The sequence below is a fragment of the Bos mutus genome, chromosome 21 (genome assembly GCF_027580195.1).
Source record: "Bos mutus isolate GX-2022 chromosome 21, NWIPB_WYAK_1.1, whole genome shotgun sequence".
NCBI lineage: Eukaryota > Metazoa > Chordata > Mammalia > Artiodactyla > Bovidae > Bos > Bos mutus.
In genome coordinates this window covers 57,004,663-57,020,344 of record NC_091637.1, presented here as the reverse complement: position 1 = coordinate 57,020,344, position 15,682 = coordinate 57,004,663, and the positions used below count along the sequence as shown (strand labels likewise).

General features: G+C 40.6%; 1 protein-coding gene across 1 annotated transcript; it reads right to left on the bottom strand.

The window, feature by feature from the left end:
- Positions 1-579: 579 nt before the first annotated feature.
- Positions 580-15,620, bottom strand: UBR7 (ubiquitin protein ligase E3 component n-recognin 7). Its single transcript, XM_005907624.3, has 11 exons — positions 15,405-15,620; positions 13,373-13,506; positions 12,710-12,770; positions 11,745-11,840; positions 10,629-10,682; positions 10,149-10,254; positions 8,006-8,214; positions 7,682-7,831; positions 7,007-7,169; positions 5,387-5,448; positions 580-967 (listed from the first exon to the last, which is right to left on the bottom strand). The coding sequence occupies exons 1-11, from the start codon at positions 15,552-15,554 to the stop codon at positions 875-877; spliced, it is 1,278 nt and encodes a 425-aa protein (XP_005907686.2). The 5' UTR covers positions 15,555-15,620; the 3' UTR covers positions 580-874.
- Between the last annotated feature and the right edge of the window lie 62 nt (positions 15,621-15,682).

The following is a 15,682-nucleotide window of genomic DNA, read 5'->3' as shown; positions in this document are numbered from 1 at the left end:
ATATGCTTATGAATATCCCTGATAATATAAAGAAACTCAGAGGACTTTGTAAACCACCAAGATTTCACAGGGTAGTGCCCGGTCTACTTTCTAGGCAGCAGAGAGGGACTAGTCTTGATATAATGGCAGATTTTCTCCAGGAAGCCCTGTGAGCACTACAGTACTGAAATTCTAATATTCTAGAGTCAGTGGATTTGTGAATGACATTTCCACTTTAAATTTATTAGTAAAATTTGTAACAAAGGTAGGCTTCCTCAGTCCTGCCATCAGTCAACCTCCTTGCCTGTGACACACATCTAAACCAAAAAGCTGCAGTCCTGGCTAACTCCAGAGGGTCAGCCTAGATGAAGCAAGCTCTGAGGTCCCTTCTAGGCCATGACCAAACCTCAGAAAACAGGGACAAGGGAGAGAAGCAGACCAGGCTTGAGGAAGCTTTGACCCAAGGCACCACGATCAGAGGGGTGAGGGGACCTGTGGAGCTGACAGGAGGGCTTCTGCAACGCTCCTCAAAGCAGGTCCTGGAAGACAGAGGCTGCGGCAGAGTAGACACACTTGGGAGTTAAAAGAACAAATCATTAAGGGGGTAAAAAAAGATGAGTTTACTTTCTCAAAACCAAATCAAACTTCTTGAAAGTTCTGAACAAATAACCCTGGCTAGACTGGGGTGGGGTTGGGGGGCTCAAGTCTGTGGAATGAGTTGCATTTAGCTGAGTCAGAAAGAAGAATGCTGGTTGTGAAATCGGCATAAACATTGTGGCTACTGTCGTTAAGCAGAGTGAAGGAAGCTCAAGGTTGGAGGAGGAAGCGGCCTCTTTTATTCCTGGAACAGGAAGTGGGTCTTCCTCTGCCTGGATAGAAGGCACTGCACTCCTTTCTAGCTGCAATAATACTGCATCCCATCCACTCTTCTTCTCTTTTTTGACTGAAATTCTTCAAAGAACTGCTGGATGTCCTCTCTCTTAACCACCTGTGGATGGAAAGCAAAGATTAGGAGTGCTGAGTGTGGGTTCCACTGCCACCCTCGGGTTCCTCATTGAAATGAGATGAAAGGGGGACTTCCATGTGGCCCGGTAGTTAGGGATCTGTCTTGCAGTGCAGGGGATGTGGGTTCAATCCCTGGCCGAGGAACTAAGACTCCACATACTGTCCAGCACTAGGCCCGAGCACCACAGCTAGAGAGCCCATGCACAGCAAGGAAAGATCCTGCATAATGCAACTGAGATGCAATGCAGCCAAATACATAATATTTTTTTAAAGGGAGAGATGAAAGCAGTAGCCATCTAACAGGACCATTTGAAGAGCAGATGAGATGTAATGCCTGTGCAAGCCCTGCCTGGTGCAGAGTAGGCTATGAACACTGTCAGCTGAAGACAGCAGTGACAGAACCGCACGAACACCGAGGGCCCTGAGGTCTCTGGAGGACACTGTGCTCCCTCGGGACACGGCTGTCCTGGGATGTCCCTCAGTTCCACACAAGCACCCCAGCAAACAAAGGTGGCTTTTTTGACACTTGTGCTCTCTCCTTTATACTGAAGAGAAAAAAAAAAGAAGAAACCTCAAAACTCTTCTCTCTTTCAGGAGTCCAAAATTAAAGACATTTGCTATATAAACAGAAAAATAATTGGCAAAAACTATGGAAGCATTACTCTCAGTCAATGGAATATCCATGTTATACAATAACAATGAGAAATTTATCTTGAATTTTATTGGAAAAAGGATTAGAGCATCACACAGGAGTGTTTATGATTATCAGCAAAATAGAATATTAAAAATAAGAAAATAAGGGGGAATATGGATTAAAAAAGTAAACCGGGATGACCCAGAAGGAGTTCCTGCTTATTCCAAGAGGGAGTTTGTGCCACAATTGACAGGTTTGTTGATGTGGGTTTTACTTTTTATTGTTTACTTATTTATCAGGATCCTAGTTCCCCGACTGATCAGGGATTGACCAGGGGCAGACCCATGTCTCCTGCTTTCAGACAGGAGTCTTAACCACTGGACCACCAGGGAAGTCCTGATGAGATGTTTAATTACAAAGGCAGCACACTGTTACCAACATGATTTTTAATTTTGTAACACATTCTTATTATCATGAGGAAATAAAGGTGGGGTATGGAGAGAGAAAGAGAAAAAGAAAGTACTGGAATGCAGGGACCAAGAAGGAGAAAGAGAAGGAAAAGAGAAGACAAATACTTGTGTGTAAAGTGAAAACTTCCCCCTCCTCTCCCCAGAAGTGAAAGTACAAACATCCCCAAGTGGCAAAGCCAATGTGAATAACTCATTGGGGTAAGATACTGACTAATCCTTGAAAAAGTTCACATTTTGTCAGTATTCTGCCAGACTGGTAGCTGACACTGACAATAAGCTGGAAGTCAACCAGTGGGAATGAAAACCCCTCACAGACTCAAGATGGAGACGGCCAACACACACTGAGGCCACCGCAGCTCAGAGCGCTGAGCGGCTGGGCTTAGGAATGTCCACTGTCAAACGCTAACAGGTAGGATACCAGGGAGTTCCGACGTGAAGCCTCTGTCCCTTACTTGGATCACAGACATTACACACTGAAAGGCAATGCAAGGAAACCATTTCTCTGGCAAGGATATAGTAGGAGGAGACTTAAGAGCCCACAAACTATAGAGTGTGTCATTTTTAGTTTCCAGACCTCCTCAAATGGTCACAGCCAACATAAAGAGTAGAAATGTTAAAGAACGTATGTTTATTAAGTCACTAAGTTGTGTCCAACTCTTCTGTGACCCCATGGACTGTCGCCTGCCAGGCTCCTCTGTCCATGGGATTCTCCAGGCAAGAATACTGGAGTGGGTTGCCATTTCCTTCTCCAGGTGATCTTCCCAACCCAGGGATCGAACCTACATCTCCTATATTGGCAGGCCAGTTCTTTACTGCTGAGCCACTGGAGAAGCCCTAAAAATACTTGGGTCCAATAGTAAAATCATTTTATTGGTTTGTCTCAGAAAATGTGTAGTTTCTAAGTCTTAAGTCAGACACAAACATTAAATAAAGGGCAGGCCATTATTTGACAACATCCAGACCTTATTATGAAAAAGAAAAAAAGGAAACAAACGAAAAATAGACCATATTATGGACAAACACAACCAAAGCAGACAAGCTTTATGACAACTTAAGGTGTTTGTTTGTAAAGATCTAGTTAGTAATGTTGAAAACAAACGATAAAAAATATTTTTTCTGTCTTTCAAACCATCACATAGGATTTAAAAATTACCTCAGACTCATTAAGAATGGCTCCAGTGATAACAAAGATCCATATGTTGAAGACAGGTGTGAATACTCTGGATAAAATTGTTTCAAATGTGAAAAGCAAAAGACACCACACCTACTTTTTTCTTGTGCGTGATTTTAAGTGTGTGTGAAACAAAATCAGTAATGAGCACAGCAATCACACACTACACAGAAGCAGAGGCACAAGTGCACGCGCTGACACTGCTGACTGACACAGCTGGGAGGCCTGGAACGGCCACTGACAGTGCCAAGCTCAAACAGTTACACCTGTGGACGCCGGGAGCTCCAGTGCGAGAAGGCGGAGGCTGCGTTAAGCAGAGGACAGCTTCTGCCACAGAAATGAGAATAACTGACAGGTAAGAGCTGCTGGGACACAAAAGGACATCCACAGGGACAATGAGGAACATTCTCTAAAAACGAGCAAACCATCTCAGAAGGCTCTTTACCCTCAGACTCCACAATTCATTCTGCCGCAAGGCAGCAGTGCCAGCCATCCAGGCAGCTACAAGTCCTTCCCACGTTGATGAGAAAGCACTCGGCCTGCAAAGACTTCTCCCAAGAAAGCAAGTCTCAGGGCATGTCCTAAGTGTCTGTCAGATCCAGGTCTGACTGCGTTAGTCTGTCTGGCGGTAGCAGAGCAGAACATTTACTGTCTAGAAGGACAACTGTAGGCCGTGAAGAGAAAAGTTAAGTTTTATTTTATATCTCCCTTTCGAAGATAGAAAAGTATTTTAGAAAAAAATCCCATCATAAACACATATGAGTAGTAAAGAGTTAGAAAGTATTTGAAAATTCATCTGGAGAACTATTTTAAAAGATTAGACATTGTAGGGACTCCCCTAGTGGTCCCTACAATGTTAACCCTACAGTGGTTAAGAATTCACCTTCCAATGCAGGGGATGTGGGTTTGATCCCTGGTCAAGGAACTAGATCCACATGCCCACGTGGGCATCTAAGCCCACGTGCTGAAACTAGACAAAAGTTGCCCTGCTTCAACTAAAGTTGTATATCACAACTCAGACTGACAAGAGCCAAATCAATAAATAAACGAATTAAAAAAAAAAAAAAGATTACACATTAAGAGTTAGTGTCGCTCTTAAAAGTTGTTAGACTGTCCTAACCAGCAAGACAAATATTTTAGCCCCCAATTATCAAGTTCTTTTATTCTAAACTACAGAACCCCAAATCATAGAAAAGAGGTCTGGCTTAAATTTTTTTCCTGACTGGTCATTTTGGTTTCCTCCTCCAAGGAATCCTGCTGGATGATCAGGACTGGGGGAATCAGTATGGCCAATCCAATGGCCCCTCCTAAGCTACAACTGCTCTCTCAGGATCCTGGGTGGCCATTCCATCCCTCATCTGGAGGCTCGGGCAGGACTCCTAATGTGGCTGGTCTGGTGGTGTTTCACTACTGTTCATCTCCCTTCCCTCTGCCTGTACTATGCTCTCAGTCATCTTTTTCATCAGAGAAAATGATCTATGGAAAATAGTATGGAGGCCCCTCAAAAAAAGAAACAGAACCACCATATGATCCAGTCAATTACTTCTAGGTATATATCCAGGTTTCCCTGGTGGCTTAGACAGTAAAGAATCTGCCTGCAATGCAGAAGACCTGGGTTTGATACCTGGGTTGGGAAGACACCCTGGAGGAGGGCATGGCAACCCTCTCCAGCATTCTTGCCTGGAGAATCCCCAGGGACGCAGGAGCCTGGCCAGTTACAGTCCATGGGGTCTCAAAGAGTTGGACACAACTGAGCGACACAGCACAGCACAGCACACAGGTATATATACAAAGAAAACAAAAACACTAATTCAAAAAGATACATGCACCTCAATGTTCAGAGCAGCATTATTTATAATAACCAAGATATGGAAGCACCCTAAGTGTCCATCAAGAGATGAATGGTTAAAAAAGATGTTGTATGTATATACACACAAACACACACACCAAGGGAATATAGCTAATATTTTATAATGATTTTAAAAGGAGTATAACCTATAAAAATATTGAATTATTATGCTGTACACTTGAAAGTAACAATAAATCTGTAAATCAACTGCACTTCAAAAAAAAAGAAACTTTATTCAAAACATACAGGGCTATGATTAAAATTCGTTAACTACTTACTGTGCCTTCATCAGCAAATCTCTTGAGATAGTCTTTAAGTTCAGTCTTCAAGTCATTGTATTCTAAATCAAAACAACAAAGCAAAGGACAAGGACACAAACTTCAGACAATCCATTTGCATTTAGGAACAAAAGATTTCCTGACCATTAACATTTGAGTATTTTAATAGTTTAATCTATTTTTCTTCAAGTGAAATCTGCATACAGATTTGTTCTCAATTTCTCCCCAATTCCCTCACTTTGACATCTGGGAACCCTCTTTCATTAAATAAACCCTCGAGGAACAGATACTCCCACTCCCCAAAAGACTGTTGTTTAAGTCGCTATGTCTTATCCAACCCTTTGCAACCCCAAGAACTACAGCATGGCAGGCTTCCCTGTCCTTCACTATCTCCCGGAGCTTGCTCAAACTCATGTCCATTGAGTCAGTGATGCCATCCAACCATCTCTCCTCTTGCCCTCAGTCTTTCCCAGCATCAGGGTCTTTTCCAATGAGTTGGCTCTTTGCATCAGCTGGCCAAAGTACTGGAGCTTCAGCTTCAGCATCAGTCCTCCCAGTGAATATTCAGGGTTGATTTCCTTTAGGATTGACTGGTTTGATCTCCTCACAGTCCAAGGGATTCTCAAGTCTTCTCCAGCACCATGATTCAAAAGCATCAATTCTTTTGGCACTCAGCCTGCTTTATGGTCTAACTCTCACATTCATACGTGACTACTGGAAAAACCATAGCTTTGACTCTATAGGCCTTTGTCAGCAAAGTCAAGTCTCCACTTTGAAATATGCTATCTAGATCTGTAATAGCTTTTCTGCCAAGGAGCAAGCGTCTTTTAATTCTGTGGCTGCAGACCCTGTCTGTAGTGATTTTGGAGCCCAAGAAAATAAAATCTGTCGCTACAGCTGAGAATTTTTTAAAAGGTTTCCCATCTGTCTATAATTCTATTGCTCAAGTATCTTGGACTTGTCAAACATTAAGTTTTAAAACTCATCTCACTTAATAAATTATATTATATACATGGGAACTTGAGGGTTATATCCCTCAAGTTATAGACTCTATCCCCAAAAAGCTTTTAGTCTAATAAAGGCAAAAGGAAATTAATCAAATAGTTACATGTACAAGACAGAAATAACCATTGTCAAAAAAGGGGTACAAAAGTAGAAACTGTCTAGGACAGAAATCATGAAAATAAGTTGGGCATGCTGGGGGAAAAAATGTAAAAGCCTGCAATTAAGGGTTTGGGAATATTTTCCCCTCTAGTGGGTTTCCTGTGAACCACTGAAGCATCTCAACAACTGTCAAAAAGATGGCATGTAATGTTCAATGAAAACTGTTTCAATGGATGGAAAAAGAAATTGATTTCCTCTTATTCTGTACTTATACATCTACCCTTAATCAAAATAGCATGCTATGGTTTCTCAAGCATGCAATTATTCTAGCATTTAACCCTGACTCAATGGAAATAGTAGCTAAATACTCAGCAATGTTACAATCAAGCAAGTATAAGTGAGGCTTACTATATAATTCCAAATTTAAACCATTTTTAGTTGTCCTCCTTCTATATAATTTTTTTAATGGTAAAGGAAACTTCATGAACTTTATGAATTTTCACAAACAATATTTACCACAAATAAGTTCCACTTGCTGGACTCTGTTCATGCTATTAAGCGTGTCCATTAGAGGGTCTCTCCTGTCAGTTGCCTGGTCAACCTTGCCTTTGTTTTCATAAGCCAGAACTGTGTCATATTCATCTGTCAGGAACAGGACATCTAGATCGCCATACATTTTCTTTAAAAAATAAAACCAGTTTTCCCCATTAGAACTGTATGTCATTCTCAGAAAGTCGACCTCATGAGAATCACCAAAAATTTGTTTAAGTTTTCTAATATCCAGAAAACCCCCAGCCTTTCAGCAGAGTTGCTTGAAGGATTTATTCTTTCTGCCCAAATTTCTCTTAGAAATCTCCCAACTTCCAGTGGATGCTGTAAGATCTAAGAGATTTTTATTTAAAAACCAACTTACTGTAACTTTCAAGAAATTTGTGTTTCCAAGTAATTCTATGATATAGAAAAGCTATTTTCCACTGAAATGAAGATAAATAAGAAGTACTGCATCGTTCTTAATTGCTTCCATAAACATTCAGACTGCAAACACTAATTCATAAATTTGCTTAACATTAAAAAAAAAAAACTTACGTTCCCTATACTCTAATATCAATTTCATAAATAAACTTTCCAGGTGTTCTTATTTTAGGCATCTGTCCACAAAACACTTGATGCTGAACATGATCTGCTACTTACCATACAGTCTTTGCAGGTACACAACTTGCTCCTCCAGTTCAGGGGCCAATAGGTGGCAGTGTCTTTCTTTATAAACTGCTTAGCTTTAAGCTCCTCAAGTTTGCAGCCAGACTGTGATTCTGTGTTGAGATGTTGATTCTGAAATGCTTTCTGAAATTAAGTTTTGAAGTGTGTATTTTAAACCATCATCGTTTTCAAAGTTTAGATTTTGTAAAAGAATTTCTTTTAGGCAAAAGGTACAACTGAAATCCAAAGCTACATAGCTTACAGAATTAATTTTGCTCAAGTTTTATTTCTTTTACAGCTCAGATTTCATTTTGTTACCTGGAGATCAGATTCAGAACTAGAGCTGGTACATGGTTCGTTTGTCTGCTCTGCTTTAACTTCCTTCACAATAGCCTTTCCATGTTCTGGAACATCCTCTTCGAGGGCATTATCTTGATGAGCTCCATTTTCAGTTTTGATAACTTCTTGATCACCTACTCCATCAACATTCAGCACCAACCCATCATCTTCAGTAGTTACTTTTGTTACTGTAGGTTCAATGAAAACACACACACACACACACACACATCCACACCAGTGAGACAATGAAATCACTTAGTTTGATTAAAAAATACTTCAGAATCTGGAAAAGGAGAGAGTTAACCTTAATCTCTGGAATAATGAGAAAGGAAATAACACTTTTTTAGGTTATGCCTGCCTATTCTAAAGTGTCAAATAACAGAAAATTTAAAAATATCAATCACTAGTGGGAAGGGTGGGTTCAAGAGGGAAGGGATATATGTGGCTCAGTGGTAAAGAATCTGTCTGCCAATGCACGAGATGCAGGAGATGCAGGTTCAATCCCTGGGTCAGGAAGATCCCCTGGAGGAGGAACTGGCAACCCACTCCAATATTCTTGCCTGGAAAATCCCATGAACAAAGCCTGGCAGGCTACAGTCTGTGGGGTCACAAAGAGTCGGACATGACTGAGCAACTGAGTATGCATGCATGTGCAACATACACTGCAGAGGCACTCAGCTGACACTCTTCACTGTATAGCAGAAATTAACACAACACTGTCAAGTAATTACACTCTAGTAAAAAACAAAATGTGAACCAAGAACAGAAAAAAAACCATCTGGAAAAAAGAGCTAAAAAAAATATATCAATCACTATTTAAACATTTTATATGTAAATGAGAAAGGAAAATACTATAGATGTTAAAGACCCAAGGACACCAAAGAAGCAAGAGGCAATAGGAAGAGATTTAGCTGCAAACACAGGAGAAGGGTAGTTTTGCAAAGACAACAGCTTTTCTTTATGCGAGGAGGAAATTAGAAAGGACGCTTGCAGGGACAGAAATAACAGAGAACAGAGAAATGACAAGGGAACTCACACTGCAGGATGGCTTTTCAGTTTATTAGGAAATGAGGCCATCTGCTGACAGGGAAGGAAATGAAGAAGGGGCAGAGGGGAAGGGTTAAGAAAATCCAGTGAATGAGAAAAAGATTCAGGTCCAGCAGAAAGTGAGACGTAATTGAAAAGGATATGAACAGGCTGATTTGTGCTGATGTATGGTATAAACCAACACAGTAATTATAAAGCAATTATCCTTCAATTAAAAATAAATAAATTTTTAAAAAACACACACACAGAAAAAAGCATATGAACAGAAAGAGGACACACCAAGTACAAGAACTTGGAGACAAAACAAAAACGCAGGATATGCTGCTTGAGGTTTGTATGGTGAAGTGCTCCCTAAAGGTGAGAAGGGCAAAAAATTATGAGGCTGGAACAACAGATACTATGAAGTACTACCATTTAAAAAATAAACACATATAATATTAAGAGTAAAATAAAGTATTTCATACTCAAGAACATTCATTACTAATTAGTGGTTTGGGTCAATTTCTCAGAGTACAGTAAAAGCATTAGATGGCAAACCGTCACCACCTCCCCCTCGACCAGTAGCATGTCTTATATCTAAGAACAACTTGTTTGGGTTCTGTTATCTTTCAAAATCCCCTTAAAAACTGCTTTCTCCATTTTCTCCAATTCTGGTCTCATCCATATTCTGCATCATGCCATTTAAGTACAAATTGGTTCTTGGCAGTCACCCAATCTATCTATAAGCACCTTGTGGAGAAGGAACAGATCTTATACTTTATACTTTTTTCTATACCTCAGAGTCCCTTAAAAATGGAACTCTGTTCAATGTTATGTGGCAGCCTGGATGGAAGGAGAGTTTGGGGAAGAATGGATACATGTATACGTATGGCTGAGTCCCTTTGCTGTTCACCTGAAACTATCACAGCATTGTTTGTTAGCCATTCCCCGGTACAAAATAAAAAGTTTAAAAATAAACCCCATAAAATAAAGTAAAAGTACACAGTGAAAAACATAGTAGCTACAACTTACTGAACAAATTGTACTGATTTGTACTGTACTGAAGGAGGCATGGCAACTCCACAGAGACTCTTACCTGCCAGCTGTGCAGCGTAAGCCCACAAGAAAGAACAGCGCTTCATGCAAGCCTGGCACACCATCTCTTGGAAATCCCCACTCTCAGGAGGAATGGCGCCAAGATGCTGTGAACACAGAAAACCAAGTTATTTTCCTTGTGATCACCAAGTTGTCCAAAAAGTTCATTATTTTATAAAATATTGCCAACAGTACATTGATCATATCGCTATAGTATTTTTTAGAAGGGTAGTGATAATGTGAAATATAATTTAATTCCAAAAGACAAGATTTTGGGGGGACTTCCCTGGTGACCCAGTGGCTAAGACTCTGTTTCCAATGCCAAGGGCTTCGGTTCAGTCCCTGGTTAGGAAAGTAGATTCCATATGCCACAACTAAGATCAGACTCAGCCAAATAAATAAATATTAAAAAAAAAAAAAAAAGACAAGATATTTTCTTTTTGTAAAGACAATGGGATTAAAAGGTCAAAGCTCTTCTCACCCTTCCATGGAACCAATCTTCACAGACTATACACTGGATCATCTCATCTGGAATCTAACATAGAAAAGCAATTTGTTTATTAATGATTACAGTGAATTCATGGGGTTCTCAAGACAAGAACACTGCCATTCCCTTCTCCAGGGAAGCCCAGAGTGCTGCAGTCCATGGGGTTGCAAAGAGTCAGGCATGACTGAGCGACTGAACTGACTGACAATGAACTCTGGAATATCAAAGTAAATCTGGCACACACTAGAATCAGATATTAAATAATTCTCTACCAATTCTGTAAGGCCACTATCCACATGCAAAAGTCAAGGAGACATGGAGAAACAGCAATTCAAGGGGTCAAAGAAGTTCTTTCTCCATGAACTGGGGTTACAAAAGGATTACATTGAGATAAGCACTTTGTGAGTAATTATCAAAACTTTCGTATCAGTTACTTACGATCTGATTCCCACAAAACTTTATGAATAAGTAATATATTTTCATTTTACACATAAACCCAGGCCCAGGGAGGTAATGTGAATTGTAGCAAGTTGCACAGTGAATTACAGAATTTTGCCTTTGTCAAAAGAAAAGGAAACTAGAAATTAAAGTACACATTCACTCACTTATATGTGCACAGAAAAAGGTCTGAAAATATATACACCAAAAGTGTTAACAGTCGTTATGTCTAGGAGGTAAGAAGGTACAGGAATGAGGAAGAATAAAAATTCTTTTAAAATTTTGCATACACCTCTAATTGAAGTTTTTAAGAGAATCCAGTTTGTGCACCCTATTTTCTCTCCTTGCAGGAATGCGAGAAGTTGAAGGTCATTTTTCTGGAAAGTATTCAGAGAAAAGGAGCAAATAGGCAGGCAAAGAGAGGGAAGAAGGAAAAAAGTTCTGGCCTTGATAAAGTCCTGTCCAATATTTCTCATGAGGTAAGAAATAGAAAAATAGTTGGGCTCTGTACTACTTGTAGCTTTAGGTCAGAGTCAAAAGAAGGGATAAATCTAGAATACTTTCACAATCCCCAAATCCCTGCTGAACAGCTAAAGGGCCAAATATGACAAGAGGCTGGGGAGTGAAGGCTGGAGATGACACAGTCCTGGTGCTGACCTCCAAATCTCTTACCTCATCTTCAGGATCAGGGTAAGGTCTCTTGCAAATGCAGTACAATCCAAAAAAGTTGTTATTGTACTTATTGCCAGAATTTATCTTTGCTTTGTCCTGAAAGATATTAATTTCAATATAAAACATGGCCTAACTTTATAATTTCATGCATCATGGAATTTATGCATTCAATAAATTTGTGCACTAAATATCTGTACCACCCCCTCCCCTGGAAGCTAGTCTTCAAAGTACAAGGGGAAAAAATTCATCCTATAAAGTTAACACTTTCTCCAGGATACAAGGAAAAAATAAAATTTATTTTCTATACCTTCTTTGTACCAATTGGGGGAGAATGAATCACAAATATTAACTATCAATCTATGGAAGCTGACACTGGTCTAGAATTTCAAGATATTTCTTAATGCCCAGCTATGATAGTTAAAGCCCCCAAATTACTAGGAGGTGAAAAGTAGGCAAAGAAGTTGTCTAAAAATAAGGAGGGAAAGAGCACGATAACTTTAGTAATTAGGATTGAATACAGTAAAGTCCCTTATTTTCTGTTTCATTTTTGGCATTTCACTGAAAGTTATTGTAGAAGATAGTCTTTATTATCCAAAAAGCAGTGAAAAACTTTTGCAAAAGCCCATGCTCATTACTGCCCAGTTTTATTTATTCAGTTTTAAAAGTCATACCCTTTTCTTTAAAAAGCCTTAGAGCATGAGCACAATCAACACAACTGAACTTGAATCACTTTAGAACACTACCCCCAAAGCCTTTCATATTAATTACAATCTATAGGTAGACTCTGAACAGGTTACTTAGCTTTCCAACAAATAAATAAATGGGGTACAGTCTAACACTGATTTGCTCATTTGCAAAGAAGAAGCACAGAACTTCCTTTTTGAAAATTCTTGGTTTTTATCCCCTAGGACAAATACCAATCTTAGCTACTTTTCATGCATTTATCGTTTGCTGTGCTTACTTACAGGAAATAATTTGCATTCCAAATTTTTAAACTTGCTGTTTCCGCAATCACAACGAAAATTTCTGAAAGAAAGGAGGAAAAGCCAATTTTAATTTTTCTTCTAAATTTAAAGACTACTCTTTACATTCATATCATAGCCTCTTCCCTTTCAACTGGCTTCTAGGACCTAAAAATTGGACTTGGTTGTTGTTCATGTATCCAACCCGCAACTTTCCCAAGCATATTACAATAAAATATTTAATAATTCTATAAATTAACATGTGTGTGCTGTGTGCCCAGTCGTGTCTGACTCTTTGCGATCCCATGGACCGTTGCCCACCAGGCTCCCCTGTCCATGGAATTGTCCAGGTAAGAATACTGGAGTGGACTGCCATTTCCTTCTCCAAGAAATTAACATGCATAAAGACAAATATCTGTATCTCTCACACACACACATAAAACAGTGACAGAATAGCAGGAGTGGTCTGAGTTTGCCCCATAATTATATTTTAAAAGGTCCCCTGGAAAAACTGTTCTTTCCGATTATATTATATAAAACAGTTGCATTAAATTTTACCAGGGCACAACTACTTTGAATGCAAAAACATGATTAAGAAAAAAAGTGCAACTGGAAAAGAATCTAAATATTTGAAAACCATCTAGCATCTATCTCTGACCATTTTACCTTTTTGTGTACAGCTCAAATAGTTTATGACTTCCATGACATTCATAACTGCAAGCCAGGCAAATTCCTGCTGGTTCTTCTCCCTCTGGAGTGCAGGTACTGCAGGCATACAGTGCTTGTCTCTTTACTGAACCCTAAAAGACAGCCCCAAAATGGAAAAAGACAGAAAACTGATGAGACATTGGCAGAGCGACCTAATGCCCATACTACGATCTGAGACATAACTGAAATCAGATTATCTGTGGTCAAGATCTTCCTGTAAAAGCCACTGAGACTAATAAAAAAGCATATACAACAGAATCCCAAAACATGGTTGCAGGTTTCATACACGTTTCATATAACTTTTTCTCAAAGTGATAGAACTTAACATTTTCAGTCAGCTGTGAATAAGCCAGTCTACTTAACTATTTTAACACATGAAAATACAGGAGAATGTGTGTAAGCTTATGTAAGGAATAATCATACTTTAATTTTGGAATATGCTTGTGATTCCACCAAAGAGAACACCAATGTATTAAATGAATCCCTTTGATTTTAAGATGTATGCTGACATATTTAGAGTTGAAGTGTCATGGTCTGAAATTTATTTTCAACTGGTTCGGGAAAAAAAACCAAAGTATATTACAGTGAAGAAGTAAAAGATAAAACAAATGTGGTAAAATGTTAAAAAGTGAATATATGTGAAGATACACAGATGTTCATAATATTATTCTTTCATTTTAACTGTAGACTTTAAATGTTTCAAAATAAAAAGTTGAAAGAAAAGCAAATCTTGATAATGGCTGCCATCTTCCGGGAAGAAGGGAGTCCCAGGAAAGCTTCTGTGATGCTGGTAATGTTCTATCTCTTGATCTGGGTGGTACACACCTGCTGGTGTTTTCGGTTTTGCTTTCCCAAGACTTATACGTGGTTTCTGCACTTTTCCACATATTTTACAACAATACAAAAAAAAATTTTAAGGAAGTCTGTTTTAAAAATCTAAGTACGTTTCAAAAATAACGTACAGACTTTTTTAAAAAAGGCAAAAAGAGAAAAAGTTGTTTCAGTGGCGACCAAAGGTTTTAAAATATCAGCCAACATTAAATACCTCTGATACCAGGTGTATTAAAAAAAAAAATCTAACCACTGTGCAGTGTAAACTCAACTGGTCATTGATGACAACTGGTATTGTGATCTCAGGCCACACCACATAAAGACCCCACGTCTCTCTCCCCATCCTGCAATGTTCCACTCCACCGGCCTGGAAGGCAACCTCTTCTTCCTATCAAGCATTATCTCTCATTAGTTTTCTTCTACCACCTTTCTCCATTTTTGAACCTAGAAACAGAATGAGTCACCAAACACTACGTCACACCCCCTTCAGTCCTTGTTCCCACCATTTTCCGAATGCCATCTCTCCTCCTCTCCTCCCCTTTCCTTAGACAGTGCCAACAGCTGTTCGGGTTCCGGTCTATCCCCCTGGGGGGCCGACTGCAGACAGACGTGGTACTTGCTTCCTCTCGCCAAAAAACCAGCTAGCACTTGTCAAACTAAATTGCAGAGGAACCAGCTGTCCAGGAGTCCAGCCTACGCGGAGAGATTTTCAAATTCAGAGCCCTCTCCTTTAACTCTGCTTTGACTCTCCCGTTTAGTACCCAGCAAATACTCTGAGGATGGGAAAAGTAGGGACAAAAATACTCAGGATGTGAAAGGTCACGGGGTTGGTTTGGTGAAAAGCGGCAGGGGCACCAAGAGACGAGGAAGGAAGGAAAGAGCAGCCGCTCCGGGGCCAAAACCGGAGAAACGTCGGGGGCCGGAGAGAGGAAAATCGAGAAAGGAGGGGCGTCCTGCTGGCCACAGGTTAGGATGGGGGCTCAGGAGACTAAGGGTAAAAGGGCACCTGGGCCTGGGATGGGGACTCCTACGACCAACAGCTGAGCCGGACCACCACGGGGTGCCGGCCGCGGCCGGCGGGAAAAGAGAGGGTAAGGCGGGTGGGCAAAGGGAGGTTGAGGGGAGCCTGGGGGAGGCGAGGCCCGGGCCGCGCGCCCACCTGCGAGTAGGAGCACTTCTCCGAGTCACTGCCGCCCAGGACGGCGCAAGCCTCATTCTCCAGCTCCTCGTCCTCCTCAAGTACATCGACCAACGATACCACGGGCTCCAACTCCGACTGTCGCCCAGCTGGCTCCTCGGCTCCGGCCATCCTCAACTGTCACCCGGACCGCCGATCAGCCCCGGCGGAGGCGGGAAAAGCGTCCGCGAGGGGCGGGGCCGGAGGAGGCGGGGCCACGGTGCCAGACACCAATCCCAAAGACAGGGAGCGAAGGAAGG

Bases quoted from the DNA above. Each gene is read 5' to 3' on its own strand.
- UBR7 (XM_005907624.3), bottom strand. From the start codon at position 15,554: ATGGCCGGAGCCGAGGAGCCAGCTGGGCGACAGTCGGAGTTGGAGCCC. The intron at 12,771-13,372 runs GTAAAATGGTCA...CCTTTCTTTCAG, and splicing joins TTTGAGCTGTACACAAAAAG to AAATTTTCGTTGTGATTGCG. The intron at 7,832-8,005 runs GTAACAAAATGA...ACTTAATTTCAG, and splicing joins GTTCTGAATCTGATCTCCAG to AAAGCATTTCAGAATCAACA.